The 27,435-nt window shown below is 38.0% G+C and overlaps 1 protein-coding gene across 8 annotated transcripts; it reads right to left on the bottom strand.

Moving 5' to 3' along the window:
* Nucleotides 1-300: 300 nt before the first annotated feature.
* Nucleotides 301-27,177, bottom strand: LOC137440617 (plasma kallikrein-like). Of its 8 annotated transcripts, XR_010987203.1 has the most exons (17): nt 27,063-27,139; nt 26,496-26,554; nt 23,626-23,788; nt 22,903-23,009; nt 21,199-21,358; nt 20,543-20,652; nt 17,896-18,055; nt 17,151-17,260; nt 16,911-17,070; nt 16,668-16,783; nt 16,078-16,252; nt 14,165-14,340; nt 13,135-13,230; nt 12,229-12,368; nt 7,009-7,141; nt 957-1,126; nt 301-593 (listed from the first exon to the last, which is right to left on the bottom strand). XR_010987203.1 is itself a non-coding variant. In XM_068136914.1 (15 exons), the coding sequence occupies exons 2-15, from the start codon at nt 26,551-26,553 to the stop codon at nt 10,752-10,754; spliced, it is 1,887 nt and encodes a 628-aa protein (XP_067993015.1). In that variant the 5' UTR covers nt 26,554; nt 27,118-27,177; the 3' UTR covers nt 8,151-10,751. The 8 variants fall into 8 exon arrangements, 5 of the variants coding, with proteins under 5 accessions (XP_067993015.1, XP_067993014.1, XP_067993017.1 ...); XR_010987202.1 differs by having other exon boundaries at nt 301-1,126; XR_010987204.1 differs by lacking the exons at nt 301-593; nt 957-1,126 and adding an exon at nt 6,604-6,864.
* Nucleotides 27,178-27,435: the final 258 nt, after the last annotated feature.

Below are 27,435 nucleotides of genomic sequence, written 5' to 3' on the forward strand. Positions count from 1 at the left end.
TGCACTGGAAGAGCCAGTACGTGTACAGCTTAGCACCAGCATATCCTCCAGTTTCTTCTAACTTCTTCACTGATGTCCAAGAGGCCTGAAAAACTCCAATTTTGTCTTTAACAAGTAATTATTACAGCAGATACTTGTTTAATCCTCTCACACAAAGATTTTTGCTACACTATTCAGTTTTTCTGGAAACTCATACAGTAGTGGGGAAGAAACTTAGCCTTTCTGATTTAAAAAATATTTCTAATAACTCAAAAAAATGGCCTGTGAGGTGAAAGCACTGGTCCCAGGAGACAAAGTAATGATAAATAAAAGCATTGAAGATTAAAAGGGTATTTAATGGGGTTAACACAGTCTCAGGCTGCACCAGGGGAAGTTCAGGCTGGAGGTCAGGAGGAAGTTTTACACAGAGAGAGTGATTGCCCATTGGAATGGACTGCCCAAGGAGGTGGTGGAGTCGCCGTCACTGGAGGTGTTCAGGAGGAGACTTGACAGGGTGCTTGGTTACATGGGTTAGTTGATTAGGTGGTGTTGGGTGATAGGTTGGACGCGATGATCTTGAAGGTCTCTTCCAACCTGGTTTATTCTATTCTATTCTATTATTGCAAATGCATGCAACACAGAGAGAAAGAGAAGTTTATCAGAGACTATGATGCCTTAAGAGTCCTACTTACCATATAAAAACTATGTAGTCAAAGCTGAGGCCTGATGGACACACTGAGTACCTGACTTTTGACATGCTTCACAAGATGTGGAGTGTTCAGCTGCCTTGTGTGAGAGATGTTCTTAGGTATGATGTGAAAATAGTTGGCAAGTGAGAAGCCTACCTCCATCAGAGGGTAGATGCTTCCTGCTATGGCATTCAGAAACTTTTTGACATTCATAACAGCCACGCTGTGATTAAAAATTCAGGTCTTATTACCCCTTAGAGAGCTCATATGTGTGCTAGATTTACTCACCTGAGACTTGGTGGTACTGCCAGAAAAGTAAACATTTGATTAATAATGGAAATTTGCCAAGGTGGATTGAAATAAAAGATTTGAGTGGCATTTTCAAAATGTCAGGTATTTCCTACTTCATTGGAAAGTACACAGTCTAGTGCTCCATCTTTTTTTGTATTTTGTTTTTTCTGGAAAAGAAAGATCAAATTCATCCAAATGCTTCAGCCAAAAAAACCATACAGTGAACAATAGCTTTAACAAATTGTAAAAATTCACATTTATAAATCAAAATATCCCCATTTCTTTTTCCGTAGAGTCTTTGTCCAAGTATATTTGCATTTAATCATAAGAAATTAATTATTGGCAACAAATTAAAAAGGAAAAAAGTTTTGTTTAAAATTGTGATTTTTTTTTCAATTATCTGATTTGTCCTATGGCCTGAAACATAATAAAAAAAGGTTAAAATAAAATGAAGCTCAAATATTAAGAAAACTAACTTCATATCAAGTGAATACTTTCTAAGTGTACTCAGTGAAAACATAATGTTCACTAGAAATCTTTGCAATCTAAAGCTAAAGAACATCCAAAATCCCCTTTGGTTTATATTTGTTTACTTTCTGCCTTACCATCATGACTTCAGAACACAACAGCAAAAGCTCTTTGAGCACCATATCTAGAAAAGTTAACAGGTAGGCTAACTTGACCAACATCCTTCTGGGTACTTAGTCTTAGCTTATGGTATTTCTCACGTGTTTATATATATAAATTAAAAAGACAGTCTCTCAAAGCAGAATTTCCATAGCTGTTATAAAGCTGTTTGGGGTGTACATCCATTCTACAAATTGCCATAACCCCTTTTGTTGTCTCTACCATGCTTAGAAAAGCCTTTGATTCATGGGAGCCTTTCATACACTAAAGATTAATGACATGGGAAATGTAATGATTCCAAGCAGTCAAAAACCTCCGCTGGCTGTACATTACAATGAAGATGGATAAGCAACACCAAACAAAACAGCAGACTGATTATTTACAAAACTAATCATAGCATCTGTCACACAAGTCCAGTATCCATCTCAGCATTATACTTCAGTAAAGTGCCAGCAGCTGAATTGAACATTGCTAGTTTAGTGTCCACTCTTATCCTATTTCCTAAAACAAAAAAAAAAAACCCAAACAAAACAAAAAAACCCACCAAGACTCATTAGTTTCTTAAAAACAAACAAAACCAAAAAAAAGAAAATAGCACCACAACACATGCACATGGAAAACTTGCACATTTATCATCTACATTCATCATTTCCCTCCCAGGCTCCTCTTGGTAGTGCCCAATAACAGGACAAGGGGCAATGAGTGGAAGTTGAGGCATAGGAAGTTCCATGGAAACATGAGGGGAAAATATTTCACTGTGAGGGTGACAGAACACTGGAACAGGCTGTCCGGGGGTTTGTGGAGTCTCCCTCTCTGGAGATATTCAAAACCCTTTTGGATATGTTCCTGTGTGATCCGGTATAGAGGATCCTGCTGTGTCAGGGGGGTAAAACTAGATGATCTTTTGAGGTCCTTTCCAGCCCTTAACATTCAGTGATTCTGTGTGATTCTGTGACACAGAAATAAGTCATTTAACTATGTAATCACCTCTTTTATGATTGTCTAGAAAACTTGGGGGTTTTGTTCCTGCAAGCTATCTCATGGAAATATAATTGTACCTCTACTTGAAGTACTATTTTTACCTCAGCAAAAGTCTTCCACTGCCCATCTATTTTGCAATACAATAACTGGAACAAAACAAAAATAAACTTGGTAAGGGTAACTGAAGTGAGCTCTGCTCATGGATTACCATGGAGTCCAGATACAGATTTCTTGAGATATAGTCAAATGTCCTCCATATGTGGTCAATCCTGTTTAACCTACTCATAATGTCTAGTTATCCTGTAACTATTACTGAGGAATTTTACTCTTAGTTGCATATCAATTCCTTTCCATTAAGGAATGGATTTTTTTTAATGAATCAAATGTAATATTAGAAGTTTTATAAAGTAACATTTTGCATTGGATCAAAGCATATAGAAAAAAAAAAAAAACAGGCTGCTTTGATGCCACATACAACTGCAGGTAATAAGGTTCCAAAAACAATTAATTGAAAAAGCAGTGTCTCACTAGCCATGCATGAGTCATTTCACTATGGGTGTCCCTCATGCTCAGAAAAAGCCTTTAGGAAACATGAGCTCTCTCTCTTTAATCTCGTCTGCCCTTAAGTATTGTGGATGGTCATCACACCATTTTAAGTGCATCCATGAAACACTGCTGTTGGAAGTCTCTCCATCAATTAAATCACAGAAACAGCAGATGAAAACATTGCTTTAATGATAACACAGTGCTATTATTATTATTATTTACTTTGGAGACTTCACTATCCAGTCTGGAGCAAAGAAATTTACAAAGGGATCATAAGTGGTAGTCCTGAAGAATAGAAGACTACGCAACATACTCCAACTAACCAGATCTTTCAAATTCCAGCTTTAATTGAAAGATTACTCCCAGGCTAATTTTATCAATAGAATAGAATAGAATAGAATAGAATAGAATAGAATAGAATAGAATAGAATAGAATAGAATAGAATAGAATAGAATAGAATAGAATAGAATAGAATAGAATAGAATAGAATAGGTTGGAAGAGACCTTTGAGATCATCATGTCCAACCTATCATCCAACACTATCTAATCAACTAAACCATGGCACCAAGCACCCCATCCAGTCTCCTCCCAAACACTTCCAGCAATGGCAACTCCACCACCTCCCTGGGCAGCCCATTCCAATGGGCAATCACTCTCTCCATGAAGAATTTCTTCCTAACATCCAGCCTAAACCTTCCCTGATGCAGCTTGAGACTGTGACCTTTTCTTCTGGTGCTGGTTGCATGGGAGAAGAGACCAACCCCCACCTGTCTACAACCTCCCTTCAGGTAGTTGTAGAGAGCAATAAGGTCTCCCCTGAGCCTCCTCTTCTCCAGGCTGTAGGTCTGGATAGTGTTGATACAGAGAGCTCCCTTATGGCATGGAAAAGTAATGGCATGCCCTGATGTATCGTTTCTGGTCTGTTTACCAAGGCTGCTCTCAGGTTTGGAGTATTTCAGCAGTGCACATTGATTGTGCATCTTTGATGAGCCAATGTCAGCAACTTAATTTTTAAAAAAAATCTGTGCCATAGGTAAAAATTAATGCAAGAAGTTCAGGTCAGGTTCTGCTGAATTTAAGTTCTAGTGGAACATTCAGCCTGCATCTTCAGTTCAGATTTACCCTTCATCTGAAGGTTTACGTAGCATTGCCATTGCTGTAAGTGTGAGAGCTGTGAGTCAGAACTCTGAAAATAATGAAAAAGGCTTTAATATCAGGAGAATTTTTGTTCAGAGAAACTGCTTACAAATACTAATGGTAGCTTGTAAGCCTCTAGGATGGCCATGGGTCATGTTTTTCAGTCTTCTTCCTTGCAACAACAAGACACAGAAATGTATTTTCTATGTATCAAGGTGACCTTCCTACCAAGTCCTATTATTCTAGCAGCTGCAGCTTTAAAATGAGTATAAAATGCAGAATATTCTGTGGAAAATTAAAAAATAATCAATAGCAACCAAGTACAAAATCTTCATATGTCAATAGCAACTGTATTTATGAGGACAGGATGAGTTATTTCTTTTACCAATGTTTTTCATTAGGTAGTGCCTGGAGGCTAACTGAGATGTATTTCCATTGTATTATGCAGAGTAATATATGAGTTCAGAAGCAACAGAAAGAGCTGCAAAAGGAGTAGAATTGTTGTTTTCCATTTATATGAGATCAGAAGAAACAGAAAGAGCTGCAAAAGGAGTGGTTTTGTTGTTTTTCAATCAATGGATAACAATACTCCAAAGTGAAGTTCTGCTACCACCATCAGATGGTTTTCTACTTTTGCCTTGCATGTCTCCAGAACCCATTTATTTTATATCACTGAACAAAAAATGAAATGCGCCACACACACTCATTCAAAATGTACTGTCAGTCCAGCTAATGTTTTAACAACTTTATAATCCATGTTGCCCAATTAACTCAGAAAAGTTTCATTAATAATACAGGAAATTTTGCTATAGAAAACAAAAAAAAAAAAAAAAAGCCCTTCCTACTGTGTACCCCTTTCCACTGATGTGTATTTGCCTTTCCCGTGTCTGCTTGGGTCCTAAGATCAATGGTTTCAGACTTCCTTGAGAGACTGTCAGGAGAATGGAGGGTGTAGAGGGGATGTTTGGTGTCCAACAACCATCAGCATTCTCAGTCCTTCACAGAGAGGAGTGTGATGTATATGGTGGGGATTCCAAAGATCTGCTTAAAGTTAACTTTTTATGCTTTTTATCAGTCTGCTGCTTTCTCAGTCTGCTTCCCAGCTGACATTTGAATGATTTCCCTCCAGCCCTGTTATCCCAGGGGCCTGTTTGTTGCACACTAGTTCCCTGGGGCTCTTCGGCCTTTACCACATATGGTTTCCCATCACTCAAGCTAAAACAGGTCAGGCAGCAGTCATTGATCACTGCACAACTGTTAAACCAAGGTACAAACAGCTTAGGCCAAGACACAGACAGGTGCTGAGTCCCTGCATTGCCAGGTCACTGCAAAGCCTTCTGCTTCCTGGTTTGGGGCAAAAATCACATTTACTGAGCTGGCACAACTAACTCATGTCTTTATATCAGTCATCTTTAGGTCTATTTTATCTTCTCATTTTTCTTGATTCCTTTCACTTTATTATGATTTTAAATGGACTTGACCTTTCTAAGCAAACATAACTGCAGAGAAGGAAAATAAGTCTCTAATAAAGAATTCTGGGTTTGGGGGTGGAAATGAAAGGACTGAATCAGCTTAAAAATGGCTAAGAAAGGCAAACATATTTTTCTGATTATATTTCAAGTTCAAAACACGATAGGTATTATAGAAGGAAAAAAAAATCATTAATCCATTATATTTATTGTTGTTGTACACAGGCAGCAGCTGGAAATAAGATTGTCTAGTCCACCTTCCCACAAGCTATGGCCATTTGAACCCCAGTGCAGCCTATCCCTAAATACTTCCAGTGATGGAATTTCCACAATATCCTTGGCTGTCTGCTATCCACTGCTTTGTTCTCTCTACCTAGACAATTTTCCCTCAGCATTCTTCTTCCTGTAACTTAAGGCCACTGGCTCTTCTTTAGTGCACAAAATAAAAAACTGCTAAATCTTTGGTTTGTTTACTTCATTATTTCACTGATACACATAAAGGACCTGTTTGTCCTCCTGCCTGATGGGTGTAAGCTTTACTAAGATCAATTGTCACTTTAAGATGATAGACTTGTATTAGAACAGCAAAACATTATTTACCCTTTTGCTTCTCAGGAACCTGTTGTACCTGGGAGATCATTCTACATGATCTCCTTTGATTGTGTCTGTAGCAAATGGTGGAGACTAGCAATTCAGATTTTCCTCTCTGCCCACTCCTGAGCAATTTATCCATTTCAGACAGTGTCGTGACAGATTTTTTCCAGACAAGAAAATTCTTAAAAATGAGTTGTATTTTTGGTGGCAAGAACCAGTCACATATTATTAAAATGCAGACTAAATTTGCTCTAAGATTATAATTGCAGTAGTGTGTGTGGGCCAGGCTTAAACACAGCCTCCCAAGCTGATATTTCCTCCAGTTCCCTGATTCAGGGCCAGACTCTAAGCTCAAGCTGGCCTCAAGCCAAGCCCCCACTGTGAGCTGATATGCTTGGGGCCTTGGCAGTGACTTTCAATGTTTTTGATGCATATTTATGAAAATGTGAAATACCATAGGGTTCCATAGGCAGGGAGCTGTAGGCAAAATTCACTTGCTTGACTTGATTTTGTCAGCCTTCATGTGCTGCTATCTCTTGATGTCCCTGTGCTGTGCAGAAAAGTGGAGTTAAACATATTCACTGCCTTTGAACTCTCTCAGTTCTACAAATGAAAATTCTAATTTAATTGTTTACTGTTATTCACTAACAATAGGAATTAAAATATAATTTTGGGATTCACCACTCCTACTTACCCAAGCTACGCCAAGTGCCTTTCCTCAATACAGCTATCAAAGAGACAACTTGGAGCAAAAGCGCCACCTAGTGACAAAACCACTGGAAGTTATTTCACACCACAGGAAAACACCAAGAGCTGTAGAAAGCTTCCTGTAAATAAGCAGAATAAATACCTTTACTGGAAAGAAATACCGAACCTCTTTATTCCATTTGCTTCTCGTGGTTTAAGTTATTTCAGCCCTCCCACCACCCCATTCTGCTATTCTTAAAGTTCTAGACTCTTTGAAGTCCAAAGTTTTGGGTTATATGGTGTGGTGTTATATGGACTCATCCATATAACATTTTTATTAACTGTTTGCTGTGTTCTTCTAACCATAGAGTTCAGAAAAATGGCAGCATTCAGTGATCATCCAAAATTTATGGCTTTGAGTCATTTGACAAAACAGACAAATCCTAGGAAGCCCAGAAGAGAAAAGCAGCTCCAAAGTTGACATATTCTTGTCTTTTCCCTTCTACACAATTCTTCCGTTCCCCCTGGCATACCACTGTTCCTCCCTTCTCCCCTAGTCACATTTCTTCTTTTGTTGAGTATGTCTTGTCTCATTCAAAGCTGAATAATGATACCACCAGAGACTCTTGCCATTAATCAAAATAACTTAAGCACTGACATTTATGTTCTGTATCAGCACAGAAGTAGGTTTGAAGTATAAAGCCACGCTTTTCTTCAATGAGAGGAAGGTGGAGGTTGCAGTTGTTGGATTTTAAAAATTACTTTTCCCCATGGAGGTAGAGGAGAAGGGAGAATAAATAAAGGTCATAAAGTGCCACTCATTTAGTGCTAGCTACCTACTGCTACCAGAAAGCCCAAGCAACATAACACTTAATAACACCAATGTGTTTCTATCTAAAAGTCTCTGTGAATGACATATTATGCTGGTGTATAAATCCACAGAAAGGTCAGACATTCTCTCATGTAGTTCTTCTTAAATGAAATCATAAGGACTCTGTAAAGCTCCCAGGAACTCCTTCATTCTCCACATATGTCTATTCCTGCTACTCACTTTTAGCTATCAGCAATTTGTTGGAGATTAACCGACAGCTAATAAAGAAGCTTCACTAAAGGTAGTGATAGGACTAGGGGGGATGGAATGAAGCTGGAGGTAGGGAGATTCAGGTTGGATGTGAGGAGGAAGCTCTTCACCATGAGAGTGGTGAAGCCCTGGAATGGGTTGTCCAGGAATGTGGTTGAGGCTCCATCCCTGGAGGTGCTTAAGACCAGGCTGGATGAGGCTCTGGCCAGCCTGATGTAGTGTGGGGTGTCCCTGCCCATGGCAGGGAGGTTGGAACTAGATGATCATTGTGGTCCCTTCCAACCCTGATTGATACTATGATACTATGATATCAGCTTTAGGTGAAAATATATTGGCATAAAATATTTTATCTGCTCATCAGCTTCTTTTGAAGGATGTATGTAGTCACTGATTCCTTCTCCTTTCCACAGAAACAGCTGATTTTCCTTTGGCATATTGCTGTCACCACATATACTTCTGAGAAAATAAACATGGAGCTCCAGAGGTCTACAGGGCATTGCTGAGCTGCACCATTCTCCTTCATTACTCCCATAGCAATCAACCCAAATGTCTCATAGCAGAAAAAAAAGCAACCCAACAAACCAAAACACATACACAAAAATAAAACATACACATTTTGCATGCATTTGAAAAAGAAGCTGGTCATTGCATTATGAAGAGAAAGCATTGAAGGTTATTAGTTTGACGTTGCATATGCTCTTCAGCAAATACACAGCTTGAGTATGTTGGCAGATGGGTATTTTGGGACAGTCTCCTGACGATACTTCTTTAGAGAGTTTCAGTCTCTGTTTTCATACTGAAGTAATTCCTTTGTTCCTTCAGCAGCTCTTTTCCAGCTGTCTTCATTCCTTTCCCATGAGGACAGAACCACTTTTCCTTTTTTTTTCCCTGTGTTTTTCATTTTTTCCTTTCTCAGTGCCTTATTTAAGTCTCTAGATTTTTGACAGCATGTCTGAGGTTTTCTTATATTTTAAACCAGTTGTGGATTAAGCAGAGCATGAAAAGGACACCAGCCCCTTTATCTCTCATTCTGCCTCTGCAGTGTTGGCAAAAAGTTCCAGCACAATAATATGCCTTCCTTCTCCCCCTTGTCCAATCCCCACACCACATGCCAGACTTTGTCTGATGGATCTCTAAACATTTAGAATCAGCACAGGACTTCCCAAAGAGGGAAACCAGCACTCTGCACCAGCTGTGATGCAATCTCCTGTCTCCAGGAGCCCATTACAGGACTGAGGGTAGGCAGTGCCCTTACTTCCCAAGATTGTGCCCACAGCAGTACCATTCCCTCTCTCCTCCTGTTACATTTGGACTTTTTTCATCCCTGCTTTGAATTGTCACTCTTTGGAAATGGGCAAGACCAAACCCCCAGCCTTTGAATACAGCTTTGGAATTTCAGGTGCGTTGAGTATGAACACAATTTAGCACTGCACACTTTGAGAAGCACTCTGATCACAAGGGCTCTTCAGAAGAACAGGTACAACTGTTTGTAGCTTGTAGGTGTGGAATTACATTTTCTTCCTCAGTGTTATTTGTAAATAAAGCACCAAAAGTAATTTTCAGCAGCTTGACCTGTTTAATTTCTAATCTTCACAACCTCATTTACTTTAAAAACCTCCCCTGCTGTTTATCTCCACAACATACTCAGTGTGGGTTTATGGCAATTACGAGTAGCACTCTAAGACATATTTTCAGCAATTAAAGTATCTTAGGGCATTAGAAAACAAGCTCATGAAGTTTGGCAAAGACATATGTTAAGTCCTGTGCCTTCCTTTCCAATTCAGTGTAAAATATCTGCCTCTTACTATAGGAAAACAACAAACTTTTCACTGCTGTTTCTAATAGTAATGTTAGGGTTTGGCCATAAAGAATAAAAAGGAGGGAAAAAAAAAATAGAAATGAGAGAGTTGTTTCTTTAATCAAAAAGAGCTAGAGATCTGGCAAACAAAAACATAATGTGCAATGACCAATGATATACGATGCCTCTAAAGGAGTTTATTCTTTTATGGACTTCCTGGATATTCTGCCTCAAGGAATATAGACCCACATTATAGTTCTTATCACAAAACTTTCCAAAGAAATCAAAACAACATATATGAAAGACAGGGCCGTTACTATACTTGCAAAATTGATACTAAAGAGCTTGACAAAGCCTCTGGGTTGTATTTTCTGTTAGGATGGCCAGGTTTGTGGCTAATTCCCTAAGAAAACAGGGTTTCACCAACTGTATAGACTTCTCCCTGTCTCAGCTTTGCTTCTACATGCCCTTTGGTAAATTTGGAACTGGTAGGTTCATTTCAACCAAATGTGATGAAAGGAGGAAAATCTACATTGCTGTGTTCAAATCTCAGAATGCAGAAGCAGCTCCCAGGCCCATACATGCCATACAACCTCATTCACTCCAATTTTATGCTAGCAGGGACAGAAGAAATCAGTGGGTTTTTTTCTGCCAAATCAGTGACCACAGAGTTTTAATTTTATTACTGCATTTTTTATTTAATAATAGCAATGTTCATCCATTCCTGCTCTTCCGTATTTTTTTATATCAAGTCTTTTGCTTTCCAGGCTAAGAGGAAACACCATTTAAAAAAACCTTAAGACACTTCACCACATTACTCCTAGAGTTATTATCCCACAACAACATTTTGAGCCAGAATGTAACTCCTGTGCTATGTAGTTTTTTCTAGGATCCAGTCCGAATACTCAGCAACTTTTGTGTAGACACCTGGCTGCCTAGGACGAGCACAACCATTGCCCCAGCTGGTGATGCCCACCAGGTACCACAGCTCCTCATGCTTGCATGACAGTGGCCCTCCTGAATCTCCCTGTATCACAGGAGAAAGGCAGAGCATGAAGGAACAGCTCCTGTCAGTATTTCACTCAGAAAGCCTCAATTAAAATCAGCATCATTCAGCATTAACACCAGCATAACTGCCTGGATTTCAATTACTTTCACTTAAGGCTAATTAACAAGGTACTGAAGCAGGTTTTCTGTTTCTCCAGTAAATTGACTTTTAAATACTTTCCAGCCATTGAAAATATTTTCCATTTCCTGTTAATTTTTAAAACTACTGTGATTTAAAGCTGCACATGATTTTAAAACCATTGAAGGCTACAAGGTGTGCAAGTGAGAAAAAACAGTAGATTTGGCAACAAGTTCTCCTCATAGCTTGTCTTGTTTGAGTGATGCTGTCCTCCCCTGGATAAAACACACCTCTGTTTTTGTTTCCTATGCTTAACTGATCATTCCAAGCATAAGGTTCTGTAGTGTGGCCATTGTAAGTTGTTGAGACAATAGCAAGTGTGTTATTTTCATAAAACAGAATGTTCTAGTACACTGTATCAGATAAAGAATGCTTAATTGGAATAAAGCAAAAATTACTTCCCAACTCCAAGTATTTTTATTTCTAATTGCTCAATACCAACCACAGTTAATGTTAACTGATAAATGCTTGAAGTTAAAATACTGTATTTGATACAGAATTTAATCTTACTAATCAGACTGTTGTCTTTTGGAATAAATTAACTGAGAATATTTAAACTGATGTAAGTGCATGAGTTTACACTCAAACAGAAAATTTGTGACTCTGAACTCATGCTGTTGAGACATTTTCGATTCTAATAACGAACAGAACAGCCTGCTCAAGTTGTCTTTAGCCTTCCACCCACTGTGCATTTCAATAGCATGGCTAGCACCCTCTGTTCTGGTTTGTATACAGTGGATGCTTTAAAGTGTGCTTTCATGTAGAGTATTTCATCTCAAGAAACAGAGACATCATATATGAAATAGGTTTTTATTGCAGAAATGCTTTGAGATACTATACTTGCCCTCTGTGGATTTCTGATAGTCTGAAAGGAATACTGGTTATTCCCTAAATGGATGAGATATATGTATACATATACCCAGAGTTTCTTATTCATGGTATCTCTCTCTAATTATTTCAATGTCACATACAAAAATGTTTTGCATATACCTTGGTTTTCAGTTCTTTTGACATGCAAAAGTGACACATTAGTCAAAAGCTCCATGTAGAGCCATATTTTTCCAATGGCAATTAAAAAATAAGTACAATATTCAATTATATATTTGAATAAATAGCTGGAATATATCACTATATATCACTATATACTACTTCTTTTCATTACCTTACAAGCATCCCTTCCACCTTGGTCATAGCCAGCACAGACCACTTTGTCACCTATTCTGCGCTTCCGGTATCTTGCCTGGCATTCCTCTTTCGACATGAGAGGAACAGCAACCTTCTGAAGAATATCTTCTACATGACCTAGGTAACAGAGAAATGTTTACTTCTAGCAAAATAAAAGTTAAAATTAAATGCTAGAAATCCCAGTACAATGGCATTACAAAGTTGGAGGCCACTGCTTTTGGAGTGTTGTTAGACTTCTGTGACACGGATTTTCCTTTATTTGTGTGATAGTAAACGATGTGAACTGTCTGATGATCAAAACACAAAAGTCATTGGGTTTTTTTATAAGCAGTCTTCAGAATCACAAAAGTCATATGAACACAATAATTAAAACAAAACCACACTTGAGTTATGTGCAGACTGTAATTCAAACCGTCACATTTCAGTGGTAAATCAGTTGGCTTTTTTCAGTTGGGAACATGAAAATGAATGTGCACTCCCCATGTATACTGGGGTTTACCAGCAGATTATTCTAGGATCTAGGGAAAAATACTTGAGGGCTGCAAAGGACATATTAAAAGTTTTATTCTTACATATATCAAGCTATTGTATCAAACAATTTATAAAATCTAGGTTATGTGTCAGGGCATGGATTTATTTAATGACAATTTCATACACATCTCATATAAGTCTTATGATGTCTTAATAAAATTATATTCTAATTAAAAATTACATTACAATTCTGGCCAGATAGCAATAATGGTAGCCAAGAATACAGCAGAATTTTCTTTTTAAAAATAAGGAGATTCTTTAAATTTTTTATTTTTTTTTTTTAATAAGGGGGGGAGGTTACCACATGAATTTTGCAAATTCAATAGCTCACTGTTTAAATGTTTATCTGTACCTTTTTCTTTTCTGTAACCCCATCCAGTTACCCAACAATCAGTATAAAGTATGTTAGCATCTTCTTTTGATGGCAGGCAAATAGGTAGTTGAAAGTCTGAAATATGATTTAAAAATTTATGTTGACCAGCAGAGACAACTAACTGAAACATTAAAGTTTTATGGATACCTACACTACCCCGAGAATAGAATAGAATAGAATAGAATAGAATAGAATAGAATAGAATAGACCAGACCAGGTTGGAAAAGACCTTTGAGATCATCGAGTCCAACCTATCACCCAACACTATCTAATCAACTAAACCATGGCACCAAGCACCTCATTCAATCTCTTCCTAAAATCTCCAGTGATGGTGACTCCACCACCTCCCTGGGCAGCACATTCCAATGACCAATCACTCTTTCTATGAAGAATTTCTTCCTAACATCCAGCCTAAACCTCCCCTGGTGCAGCTTGAGACTGTGTCTTCTTGTTCTGGCGCTGGTTGCCTGGGAGAAGAGACCAACCCCCACCTGGCTACAACCTCCCTTCAGGTAGTTGTAGAGAGCAAGAAGGTCTCCTCTGAGCCTCCTCTTCTCCAGGCTAAGCAACCCCAGCTCCCTCAGCCTCTCCTCACAGGGCTGTGCTCCATACCCCTCACCAGCTCTGTTGCCCTTCTCTGGACACGTTCCAGCAAGTCAACATCTTTCCTAAACTGAGGGGCCCAGAACTAGACACAGGGCTCAAGGTATGGCCTAACCAGTGATGAGTACAGGGGCAGAATGACCTCCCTGCTCCTGCTGGTCACACTGTTCCTGATACAGGCCAGGATAGCCTCCATGTTATGCTTTGTTCCTTACACTATATATCATTCCAGTCACATAGACAAAAGCCACCAATTTTCTTTACAAAGTCAACAGAATGAGATCCTCTTCAAACCCCAGTAACTGCATATTAAAGGAAGCCAACCCAAGTGTCACGCACTGCATACCAATGCCAGCCCTGTGATATCCAACACATTTTCAGAAGACCTCTGGAATACACTACATACCAGTAAAATTCATAGGCTTATCAAGTTTCATTAAAGCAATGTCATATCCATTCTGTGCATATTTATACTGAGGGTGAATAATAATCTCTTCCACTTTGAAGAAGGCTGTATCCTCATTTATTTCTGATTGCTTTAAAATACCAGCATAAACACGCCAAATGTTGGGATTCTCAGGACTGAGGGAAAAAGAGAGTCAGTCAGTCTGTGGCAAAAGATATGCACAGTTTTGAGATTGTGTGTAGGTGCCAACATCTTTCATTACTCCTGAGTGTACAGGGAACAGCACTGTGGTATTTCTTCCCATTTTTCATTTTCAGACTCTCAAAACTAAATAACATGAACTTTTTTTCCATTCCCTCCACTACCTTCTATTCCTCCCTATTTGCCTATTCATCCCTACATCAGTTTCCTCTTTCCTTTATGTTCAGATTGTCATTGCCATGATCCTTCTCCATCCTCGTTCCCCTTCTGCCTTCTTCTATTTTCTCTTTTTCTCTTCTGTTATTTATTCATAAATTTATGTATTTATTTATTTATTTATTTTCAAGTGCCAAATTCAAGCCCTGAAGCAGTAAATGAGATTCTTTCTACTTATTCCTACACAAGAGCTTTTCTTTTAATGAAAGTATGGTTGGGAATATAAAGTCAAGAAGGGTCTACTCTCACACTTGCTGAGGAAATGGCACTAGTCATGTAAATATAGATTAGAAAGTGTAGTAACATAGACTTATGAAAAGTTGCAGTTAACCTTTATGATTTCAAACAAACTTTGAAAATAATTTGAAGATTTCATATAAGAACTCATAAATATAAGTTAGGCTTAATAAGTTCCAACTAATAAAGTCTATTTTCTCAAATATATATTTTGTAGGAATATCTTTTTCCTTTGTCTTTTATGATATCAGTAGCTTCTACATTGCATAACAGCTGGAGAGTGATAGCTTTTATCTAGGGTATTTTAAGGAGTTTAATTACTGGAGGCAGCATATTGGCAACTGTGCTCTACAAGAAAACAATAAAGGGTGATGTACTACACCACATGAGCAAAAAAGCCTTGTCTTGGACTATGCTTCTGGGTCAACATCCTATTTTTTGAAGCATTTCTTTTTCTACTTGTCCCTTTTCTCCCATCACACTGCACTACAGCATTATACTTTTCATACTTTAAATGACAGGATAACCTGCTTTATAGGTGATTGACAAGTAGCAATGTCTTAGGTTTTGGCTGCTTTAAATTTTGTTCTTACAGTTGAAATCTACCTTAAAAATAGGGTACTAACTGGCTCATTGATAGAATTCAGGAAAAAAACCCAACCTCAACTGTTAAAGCAAAACCAGGATTGTTGGAATCTGAATGTTTCATGTAACATAAAAATAGGTAGCTCAGATACCAGAAGCAGACTAATTGAACTCCCCACCCTGATTTACTTAAGTGTCCCGCTCAAATAAGTTAACTTGCTGAGCACTCCACTACTGAAGCTCTAGGATTAATACCACTTAATTGCCACACAGAAATCTCCAAGTATGTAGTTAGAAGCTTATGAAAAGGAATGCACTAGCAACAGATTTTCCTTGATAGGTAATATGGCATTACAGTAAGAAAAAGTGTATATCACATGAGAATGTCTATGTTTCTGTAGGTATCTACTGTCTGCTCTAGAAATTTACCTTCTAGATGTGTTAAAATCATTTAGCATCAGTTGTACAGTACTATGTTACAAAGGGAAAAAGTATGGAGCCCCACTTACATTAAGGATATGACTAGTTTACCTTAGGAATTCACCTTTTGATTATACAAGAACAATTTATTTTAATCTAGTCCTCATTTATATTTTTACAAGAGATAGACCTCAGCTTATCTCAGGCTGGATGAAATTTTTTGTTTTATTTGCACATTTACATTTAGGCCTCACCTCATGACACAGTGAGCAGCTGTAAGAATCCACTGGTTGCTGATGATGGAGCCCCCGCAGGTGTGTCTCTTACGAGACAACTTCACATGCAAGCTGACTTGCCATGGCCATTCACCAGGGGAAGAGTCCGTCCCTCCAACAATCCTAATACTTCTTGCAGAATGCTGCATACACACTAGAGAAATTGTTTAAAACTGTGCTTAAAGGTAATTTTCAGTCACCAATAAAAAATTAAGATGAAACTACTGTTGATCCCTGAAGAGGGACCAATCTGTCACAAAACAGATACTTGACAGATTCTGACCTCTTTGTAATTTACGATGAAGTCTATTAAAAACAAGTTCACAGTGGTACTGTTGCTGTTTAGAGTTAGCAGAACAGGCCAAGTCCAGAACATTTTTAACTTCCCAAGGCATCCCATTGGCATAATGTCACCAATTCAATGTAACCAATTAAAAATAAATAAGTAAGTTTTAAAAACAAACAAACAAAAACAAAACCACCAACCAACCAACCAAAACAAAACACCAACAGAAAAACAGGAGGTTTGGGCTTCTGTACTGAAATCAATTAAGCACTGACTCACTTACCAGTACTGGCTTTTTTTTTACATAATCTTAGTGAGTATCCAGAGATCCTCCCTGGCCCACGTACTATTTTCACAGGAGATCCATTTGAGGACATTCTTAGGTGGCACTCACACTTACTGCCAATGAATTAATGCAAAGAATCAGTTTGTGACTTTATATGCAGAACACATACATTACCGCCTTCGCCAAGTCTGTGGAATAATTAAGAGCCCTTTGAAGATTAAAAAAAAAAATATACCTCACCTTTCCTCGTTGCACGAATCTTGGAGGGGAAAGTAGGTAAAGAATTGGCAGCGGATCATGTCTGTGCAAACCTGCTGACAGGCTCTGTGTCCTTTAGTATAAGTGACATTGAGTTCATCTCCCAAAAAATTCATATGCGTGTAAGTGCGAGAGTGGCAGGCTGCAAGAATGAGTGCATTCCAAGCATCAGAAAGTCTATTAATTTCAAAATTAGTATTTTTATTGTAATCTCTTGTTTACCAGGAAAGGATCTTCTGCAATTAAGGAGACCAAAGCCTGATACAGCATTTTCTCGTGATGTAAGTGCCTCCGGTATCCCACTTGTTGACGTCTTCAGAAGGCAAAGATTCCTGAAATTAATTTTTTTTTTAACAATAAGTTAAATCTGTTCTCACATCCTAAAATTTATTATTTCCATACTGGCTCTTTCTCAAATGTGTTTTTTTCTCTTAAGTCTACATCTGTACAAGTATTTCATATATAAAAGTATTTCTTATGTAGCTTTGCCTCTTTCCTCTGGAAATTTATTCTTCTGTTTTTCATGGAATATGCTTTTTAACAATTCTCACTATCAGGTAAGAACGAAGGAAGCTCAATAGAAACATTTTTAATCTTGTTAACTTCATCAAAAGCCTTCTCAAGTAAATAATTTAGTACTGCTAGGAAACTAAAAGACTTTTTTTGGTAATTTCATAAAATTCAGCTTTAAATTATTAAAGTAGTTTGGAGGTTTATTGGTTTGAGGTTTTGTTTTGCTCTGGTTTTGTCTGGTTGGTTTTGTTTGTTGGGTTTTTTTTATATTTGTAACTCTTTTTTCAAACAAACAAACCCATGATTGCACTGGGTAACAGATGAAAGACCTACAGGAAACTATCAACTGTGCTTTCCTGAAAAGAACTTTTTTAAATGTTTCATAAGGCAATAGTGCTTAATAATAAAACAAGAAAAATCTACTTGGAAAATTAAAGTTAATTTTCATATTCACCTTTGGGATTCTATTTGCCATTTCCTGGTAAAGAATGTAAAGAATAAACACTTTGGAAAATATGTACAAATAGTTTGGCAGACAGAAATATCGGGAGTGAAAAAATTTGTAATATTCATTCCTGAAAATTCCTGATCTTCAAAAAGGTCCATTTGGCAATCTGTATTTAAGAAAAGGGGGAAAAATAGGGGGGGGGGGGGGGGGGGGGGATGACATCAGAATTGTAAATACTTTTATTGCATCATCAGAATAGCAAAGTTTACAGAGTATTCATTTCTATTCTTATTTACATTTCTGTCCTTTCTGACTGATAAACTGGAAACTGACCAAAATTTATTTCTCAATGACACTTTTGAGTGTGTAAACTCATGGAGAGGACTACTAAGATGGAAGAGGGCTCATACAGAGAAGTAAAGAAACGACACATGAGAATACAGAATAATCTAATAGGGAAGGCTTTAAATTAGTGCCAGGAATAAGTCATGGTACTCTAGGCAAAGTCTAGAATAATTAAGGTAATAGCTATTTCTAAGAAGATTGTGGGAAGACTAGAAGGAAAATAACAGGATGATCTTTTTAACATTAAACACTATTTGAAAAGTAGCAGAATAGACAAGAATAATGTGCAGTTTGCCCCCTGTCATGACCAAAATAAGATAACAGGGATTTAGCAGGATAATTCACACAATCAGACTATGGATGCAGAAGCTACAGGAAGTGGTAGCGTGCTCATAAAAATAATGAGTTACATTCTCCAAAGACACATTTGAAGTCCTAGTTAAAATCCCAGGACAACAACAAAACCAAACCAAACCAAACCAAACCAAAAGAAGAAAGGAAGCACCAGCTGCAAAGACAGTAAAAACAGTGAAATGATCCAAAACACATGACTTGGTGACAGCAGAGAACTTCATCTGTTGAGAAAGTACAGCAAGTGGCCAAGTCACAGAATCACAGGATGGTCTGGGATGGAAGAGACATTTAAAGGTCATCTAGTCCAATTCTCTGCAGTAAGCAGAGACACCTTCAACTAAATCAGAGTATTTGAGGATATTATGGGTTGGAAGGGACCTCTGGAGATCATTGAGTTCAACCCCCTTGACAGAGCAGGACCATAGAATCTAGTGGACAGGAACTTTTCCAGATGCATCTTGAAAGTCTCCAGAGAAGGAGACTCCACAACATCTCTGGGGAGCCTGTTCCAGTGCTCTGTGACCCTTACAGTAAAGAAGTTTGTCCTCATGTTGAGGTGGAACTTCCTGTGCTGTAGTTTACATTCATTGCCCCTTGTCCTATCACATGGCTCAAGTGAGAATAGGCTATCTCTTCCTTCTTGACAATCAGCCTTCAAATATTTATACACATTTATTAAATCCCCTCTCAGTCTTCTCCAGACTAAAAAGCCCCACGTCTCTCAGACATTCCTCATAAAGCAATGCTTCAGTCCCATAATCATCCTTGTAGCCCTCTGTTGGACTCTCTCAAGTAGATCCCTGTCCCTCCTAAACCGGGGAGTCCAGAACTGGATTCATGTTACTCAAAGCCCCGTCCAATGTGACCTTGAATGTTTCCAGGGAATGAAGCATCCCCAACTTCTCTAGGTAACCTGCTCCAGGTCTAGTATTAGAGCTGTAGGCTTCAGGGTGTTCCAGAACATGGGGGAAATAAATAAATAATTGTTCCCTCCATTCTCTCTCAAACACATAGTGAGGGAACAGCCAAACTGTTCTCTCCTCTTTACAAAATCTTTTCTTTGTTTATTCTTCACACTCCATTTTTCTGTAAGAGTCTTGATTATTAAGACCTGAACAAAACTACTTTTTCAATAGTTTCCAAAGATTATTCTTACAGTAGGCATAGCAGAGTCTGAAGAAAACATACTGATAGAGAAAAATGATGCTGAATCTCTACAAAATGTGATTTCTGTGGGAAAACTAGATTATCTATGAGCTAAAATAAGGCTGTATGGAAGTAGAAGAATATCATCACCATTAAGAAGAGAAAATACCACACAGTAAGAGAAAGTGAAGTTAGATGAAGATAAAAATAAAAAAATGAGGGGGGAGGGGGAAGTGAAAGATGCTTTAGTTTAGAATAAGAAGGTATAAGACACATTGTTTGATCTTTCACTCTTGAGACTTTTGCCTTATTAACTGCAGGAAGAATCAACTGCTGCTTTCATCACAAATCACCCACAAAACACCAAATACATCCTCATATATTAGCCAGTTGTATTAGAAAGCTGCAGGTCTTCATTTAAAATTTGTAAGTGCATACACAATATACAAACCTAATTTAGAAAGCTTTATATTTCTCCTGATCTTTGAGTTTGATGGGACTTTATCTTTTTCTTTTTTAATCCCCATCCCTGGTACAAGGAAAATATGCAATTTCATCAATCTAATCTTATGAAAGAACTCTCTAAATCCTCCAAACAGACAACGGTTTTTACAAGATAAATGATAAAATGCACAAATTTAAAGATCAGAACCTCCTTTGAGCCTGAAAGTACTACCTATATTTGCAAGGATAAGTTTATATTAACATTATTTTACATAACAAAACATTTATACCTGTCAGAGAACTGTATCACTGTATCATCCATAACTCTTAAAACTAAACTGATTCAGAGATTTTAAATAGTTACCCATTTCAGAAAGCTGGCATGGCTTTAAAGAGAATCCAGATACAACCTCATCAAGCACCTTTATGCTGGTTGGAGTTCCTAAACTGGTATGTTTCAGGAAGCATTTTTTACTGAGTGACAAAGAATAAAGAAAGTGGTAAGAGAACAGGCCATCTTATTGGTCTATACCATCCTCCTGGCCTTGAAAGGCCAGACCAGTCTCCAGTTTCCAGAAAAATCTTCAAATGAGGAACAGAGCTAAATGAACAGTGTCTAACTTGTAAAATTGAGCAGAACTAAAGCTCAAATATAGGCCTCATAAAATGAAATAATTTCTCTGGCTGCTCTGAAGATGCTTTCAGAGAAACAGGCAGAGCAAGATTTAACTGAGCAATAACGGTGCACACCTACCAACATAATTTGCATTTCAATATCTTCAAAGGATTTTCATTTTCTCCACTGGTGTGATAATCAAGTTTGTCTTTCTCACCAATGGACAAACAAAAGCTAATTTACTACAGACATTTTCTTATTTCTAAGTTAGAATTAACATTGCAAGGATGACAAGTCAAGGAGAAATTATTTCCTTGAGTAAATTCTCACACCTCAGACTGCTTTGAGATTTGCTCTACTAAAGCACAGTGCTGCCCAAGGAAAGGGATCAAACCTGCATGTACCGAAAGCTTGCCTTCTCAAATGTCTCTGAGGTATATGTGAAAAAATGGCAATGTTTGTCATTGGTACATCTTTTCTGACACTGTTGATAGCTGTCAGACGTAGTAATGTCATAAATCTCCCCTTCCATATCCAATCCTTTATGGACATCTAGGCTGCAAGCTGTGAAAAAAAGAGGGACCAAGTACTGAAAACACACTTCTAGTATTTTCCCCACCCTAAACTGCCCAAAAGATAATAGTACATGCCACACAGCCCCCAGTCGATATCCCATGTCCCATGCTCACTTTAGATACCTCATACTTTACATGTACTTCTAGTAACAAAATTGGAAATGCAGATAAAGCATTGTACCACAGGACAGAGGCCGACTTTGACAGTGCCTGTGAGACAAGAGAAGAGCTCTCACCACTATGACTGAGACCACAATGACATCAATCAAAGCAAGAACTCAGGATTAGTACTAAAACATATGTTCCCACTTCCAAATTCACAGAGCAGTTTAAAAGGCAAATTCTGTCCTTATAAGCAAGACATCTCCCATTTGAGTTAGAAGATTGAATTTACACTCCACAGAGGAAGAATTTGGACTGGTGTTTGAAACAGCTTTCTCCCATGCAGGATGGAGGTTTTGCCTCATAGTCAGTCAGGGCTTTCCACAGAACGTGTCAGTCAAGCTTTGGTGGGGTTTTTAAACATATATGGATAGATTTTCATTTTAGTGTGAATACTCTGACTCTACAGTAACTCGCATGATATCAAATAGTCTATAGAGCATAAAGAATAACAACCCACTTAAATCTATTTTGCTGGACCAAAGCTACTCAGAAATACCACTGCAGCAGGATGTTGGCAGGGAAGGGCTTTCAAATGTTCCAAATGCTCTGAAAAGCATGTGGCAAGCAAAAGCAATTTGCACGACTGGTTCATCAACAGGTGCAATGGAGAACTTGCACTAAGTAAGACCCATTTTGCCCTGATGCATTGAGGTGCTGTACCAATAAAGAATTAGCCTAGCATCCATAAGACACTTGGCTTCAAAGTCAGGAAGTGAATAAATATATTCTTCTTTATTCTATTTTTGTGCACTACCATGTTATGCTTAAAGCTGGTCTCTTAATGACATCAATATGATGGTACAAGTTTAAGACATATTTAAAAGAAGACATTTAATTAGCTTTAAATATGCCTGTTGATAACCTGCTGGTGTGGCATGCTGAGACTAATTCTGTGCATAGCACACGTGCTAAAAAGATGGGGCAGCTAACAAATTATTACACAGAATCAAAAAATTAGCAACATCATTTTGTGACTTGCGCTTCTGCTTTGCTGGGCATCTACTCTACAAAAGCAGAGTCACACATGCCATATGAGCAGCTTGATGGAGTTGAATTGTAGCAATTAATTTATCTTTAGAACTAGAGCTACCATTTAAAATGTGCTCCCATCTGCCTCTAGTAATTGAAACAGTGCCTGCAGGAGCATGATCTCCCTATTACCTCATCTGGGGAGCCTCAGTGGTGGATAGCTGGGGCCAAAGTGTGAAACCAGCTGTAGATTCTGTAATCTGTGTTTGAGAAAGATCTGGCAAAGAACATACAAATCACTGCTTGGCTGATTCTATCCCTGTCTGCAAAATGCTAATTTTCTAACATCTGTTACATGATACAGAGCATAAAAAGCATACATGTGAACAATTGTCTTACCACTAATTTGGATATTGCACTGTTTCAAGGAATGTCCAGAGACAGCTCCTTCCACATGTACTTTTGGCAGTGTTTCTGTATCACTGTCTTTTAAGTAGCAGGAAAACCTGTGGTTTAAAATACAGCAATTCACAGCTTTTACAGTACAAAACATACTTTCATAAGTGTTTTCCAGGTGAAATTCAGGCTGTCCAATATCCATCAACATTAAAATGTAGACAAGTGCAATTTGGAGAAAGATAGGGCACAGCTGCATCTGCTTTGTTGGCACTGCTGGCACTTGAGATTACCTGGAGGATGTGGGAGCTCCATTAAAGCGAGAAGCAGAGTCTAGGATTTGGAGGACAGAAACACACGAAAAGGAAGAAACACATAGAAAGGAAGAGCATCCTTATCCTCTCAGGCTACTGAAAGTTCTTAATTGTGAGAAAAGTATGCTAAAGAGAGAGGCTGGGTGACCCATTATCCCTAACAGTAAATATATAGCACAGAGGAGGGAGTGAACAATTATGTTTTCTGGAAAGGGCTGGTATGGAAGTGTGAAAGATTGGTCATTGCCAAATTTCACCTGTTTAGTTTAAGCAAATACTCTCAGATCACTAGTCTTAAAGCCACAGCAACCCTGTAGCTTTCCCTGTGTGCCTGTGTTCTGTTAAAATGTTACTGAGTTCCTAAAATTACCACAGGAGACCACCAAAAGCCACATAAACATGGACACTTTACCTGTTTGCAGGATCTTTAGTCCATGTTGATGGCAAATAGGTGAAGAGCAGACAGGTAGGATGGTAAGTACACACTACTTGGCAGTAATTGGCACTTGGTGTAAAAACCATAGTGATGTCTCCTCCTTCGAAGTTTGTATTTTCATAGATCTGAGTCACACATTCTGATTCAGAATAACAAAATGCAGAAATTATTAAAATGGAGCAGACACAGTCCACCATGAGAGGGTGAAGCCACTGTTCTTCTTCATCATTGACCTTGCTTCTAAGACAGTCCTTTGTCAGGAAAAGAGGGTGAAGGGGGTGAGAAGCAGTTTCTCTGAGAGTCTCATCTTTGCTCTCCAGCAGAAATAAAACTCACTGAGGTGTCTCCCCCCATTCCATGCCTCAGATCCGATGATGGAGCAGGACAGCTTGAGCTGAAGCAAAAGAACAAGCATCAGGATAGGCCACAAGACAGACCATTATAGCAGAAAAGAAAGGCATCTTCTTATGGCAGATCTCAGGAGTGGCAGAATCATATTTGGAGAGAGACCAGTACAGAGAACCATTAAAAGGAAAACCAGTAGAAAGATGTGCAGAGACCAAAAAGAAAGTTGTGTGTGAAGACAGTCCTATTTTTCATTTAGAGATGCTCTGAGGCCAGAGTCAGGGACAGTGTTACTGCGCACAGCTTCAGTGTCTCCAAGCATCTCATAAACCTTCTACTCACTCACACTCCAGCCTGAATCACTTCCAACTTGCTTTGCAATGAAGAAAATACTTCTACAGGAGTAATGTTTCAGGAACTGTCCAGAATGAAAATGACCACAAATACTACCTCACATCTCCAGGAATTCATCATCAATTCCATACTGAACTTTGTAACGAAACACGTATGCACTGAAGAGCTGTGAAATGAAGACACTTAAGCAGCAACCTGTTCCCTTCCCTCTTTCAAGATGAAGGCATTTGTAATACCTCCATGTTAAAACACTCAAGAGGACTTGCTTTGCAGAGGAGTCCACTCTCTTCTTGTATTTTGCCCTCCAAAGGAATAGCATGATAACCAATATGTCATTTTTTTTTCCTGTTTCCTGTGTCTGCAAAAGCTTTTCTTAGCTAAAAGACAAAGAGAAAACGCTGTATTTTACAGAATGGGAGAAAAGTAAAAACATTTTATCTACCTGCCTGATACTTATAGAGCTGTCACATTGTATCAAATATATATATTTTAAGTGAAAACAAATGGAACTATCATTGAATTTTACAGTTTTAAAACATTACAAGTTGATTTTATTTTGTTTATGTAATCACAAACTACACTTAGGCAATTCTATACTTCCTGAACTATTTTATTCTATTCTAACATATGCAAAACATATAATTTATCCCCTAAAAAAAAAAGGAATTAAAAAGGAATTATTTGACATATGTGCAAGATATGCTAATATATTGAAACTTTCATTTCTTATTACTACACAATTTATACTTCCTAAGCACCCATATATTCTGATCTATATACTCTCAAGACCTTTCTCTAAAAATCATTTATTATTCTCAGCACATCCTCTTCACACAATTTTGTCATCAACAAACCATTTTCTATTACTTTAAACACTCTAAGAGAAGTCAAAAGAAAAGAATATTGCAATTATTTGCTGTATCAGTCATTTTGGATCTTAGTTAACTTCTTCTAGTGTAAATTGCCATGTAAAAAATGTACTTATGCTGTAAAACTATGTACTGTGTATAACTGCACCAGATCTAACACTTCAATAAAAATATTTCCCAGGTTTCAAAAATGTTCCAAGATTTTAGTTTCATTTTATCAAACATTTTCCTACAAAGCTGAGTTACCTAATTGTCCTCAAAGCAAGCAGTTAATACATTAATGAATAGAAATCTGCACTAGGTCTTAGTCACAATTTATCAGCAGAGGGAATTTCAGGGAACTGCAGTGCAATTTTGAAGTTTGACTTTTGCTAACAGAACAAGGTAAATCATTAACACAGACTGACACTGAAAAACATGCACAATCTCTGATTTTCCAGCATATCAAGAGAACTCTGAATTATAGCTCACAGTAAAGCAATTAGTTCTGGAGTTACTGCAAGTCTTTCAAGCGTGATGACAAGCAGGTATTACACAGATACTTTTAAAATTAGCAATTTCACACAAAGTGGCAGCATGTGACTAAGAGTGGAAGTTGCAGGTGGGGGGGGGTTGTTTATTAAAACAAAACAAACAAGCAAAAAAAAACCAAACAAAAAAAACCTACCCCAAAAAAACCTCACAAAGGCTGCTGACTCTAGAGCTCACTGTCTCCCAGGGAGGCTGCTGGGCTGCCTTCACTCCTCACTCCTACCCCAGGGGCAGTGTCTGAGGAAGGCATTGTGGCTCCGCTGCAAAGGGAGAGCCAGCTTATGCCAGTGCTGCCAAACCTAGCCTCCCACAGTCAGGCACATACTACTGCTCCCGTTTTACCTTGGGGAACTGGGCTCACGGATTCACAGTCAGCTGAGATCCACGGCCTGCCACTCTACCTCCTCCATCCCCACCAGCTGCTAACCTTGCTCTTCAGTGTGGGATACTGATTTTGTAGTCATGAGCCTCAGATTGATAAAGAAAACTGCCCATAGTATGGTCCTGTATATGATGGGCAAAGTGAAGCATGGGAAGGGGAAAGTCTCAGGACAATGCCAGTAAAGCCCCATTAGTAAGTTCCATGTCAGGGAGTAGGGTTATGTAAGTTAACAAAAGTTAACTGAGCATAACCCAGCAGAACCAAGACAGATCTCTCAGGACCAGACTGCAGTTATTAGTCATCTCCCCCTCCAGAAGAGTTGCATTACTCTGTGTGCCTGTCCTAGAAATTATATATTCACTTACCACTGTAAACGGAAGCAAGTAAGAAAATGAAAAAATAAGTCTGATAACTCCAAATCATCCTAAAAAACCACAAAAACCAATCCTTAGAGTATGTGTAACAAAGGCTGTAACATTCATTTTATAAAGTGCCACAATGCCTATCACTAATTTACACTTTTATTGTTACATCATTAATGCAAAATTACATTGAGAATTACAAATTATAGCAGAGATATACAGTCATGGCTATTATGTAAAGTAGCATAAAAGAGCAACAAAGGTTTGTTGCAAGAAACACTAACAACACTTAGGTAATTTCTGTTTCACTTTGCAGTAGAATATCTATTCTTGCTTACACTGGGACCAATATTCCATCAAAGTGTCATTATTAATTCTGACTCTGCTCTGGTAGTTATGTGGATATTACTACCAATGCAGCAAATAAATTACAATCACTGCTTCTGGTATAAGTCATATAAAACATTTTACACCTTTTTGTTTGTTTGCTTTCCACATACTGAACCTCAAGCTGTGAAAGAATCAAATTAATCACACAACATAGTCTACAAATAGATCAACATACATCACCTTGTTGCTATGAAAGCCTTTTCAGTGCATATCAGTCACAATAATGATCACATACCCGAACACACAGTAGGTCTGGATGAATGGGAAAAGGTTTATGCTCTACAAAAAAAATAAAACCCGTCAATTATTTGTGTTAAATATTACTGTGCCTGCAATGCTAACTTGTCTTTAATATTTACTTTGAATGGGTACTCTTTGTGTCAATATTGTTACTGATTTTGGGCCAAATTTTCAGACTGCACTGAAAGTCATGTCCAGGTTTTTCATCAGCTGAGCATCTGTGTCTCCACGATATTTTAAAATCGAAGGCAAACTTCTGCTTGAGAGCAGACTCTCTTCTGCTAGCACAAGAACTTACATAAACAATAAAAAG

The sequence above is a fragment of the Melanerpes formicivorus genome, unplaced genomic scaffold (genome assembly GCF_026170545.1).
Source record: "Melanerpes formicivorus ecotype bairdi unplaced genomic scaffold, bMelFor1.0.p_v2 SCAF_4, whole genome shotgun sequence".
NCBI classification, from domain to species: domain Eukaryota; kingdom Metazoa; phylum Chordata; class Aves; order Piciformes; family Picidae; genus Melanerpes; species Melanerpes formicivorus.

Coding starts and splice junctions, on each gene's coding strand:
- LOC137440617 (XM_068136914.1), bottom strand. CDS start 26,553: ATGATTTGGAGTTATCAGACTTATTTTTTCATTTTCTTACTTGCTTCC. Junction 20,653..21,198: donor TTTGAGAAGGCAAGCTTTCG/GTACATGCAGGT, acceptor TTTGTCACTCAG/TAAAAAATGCTTCCTGAAAC. Junction 18,056..20,542: donor ATGCCAGCTTTCTGAAATGG/GTAACTATTTAA, acceptor TCTTAAATACAG/ATTGCCAAATGGACCTTTTT.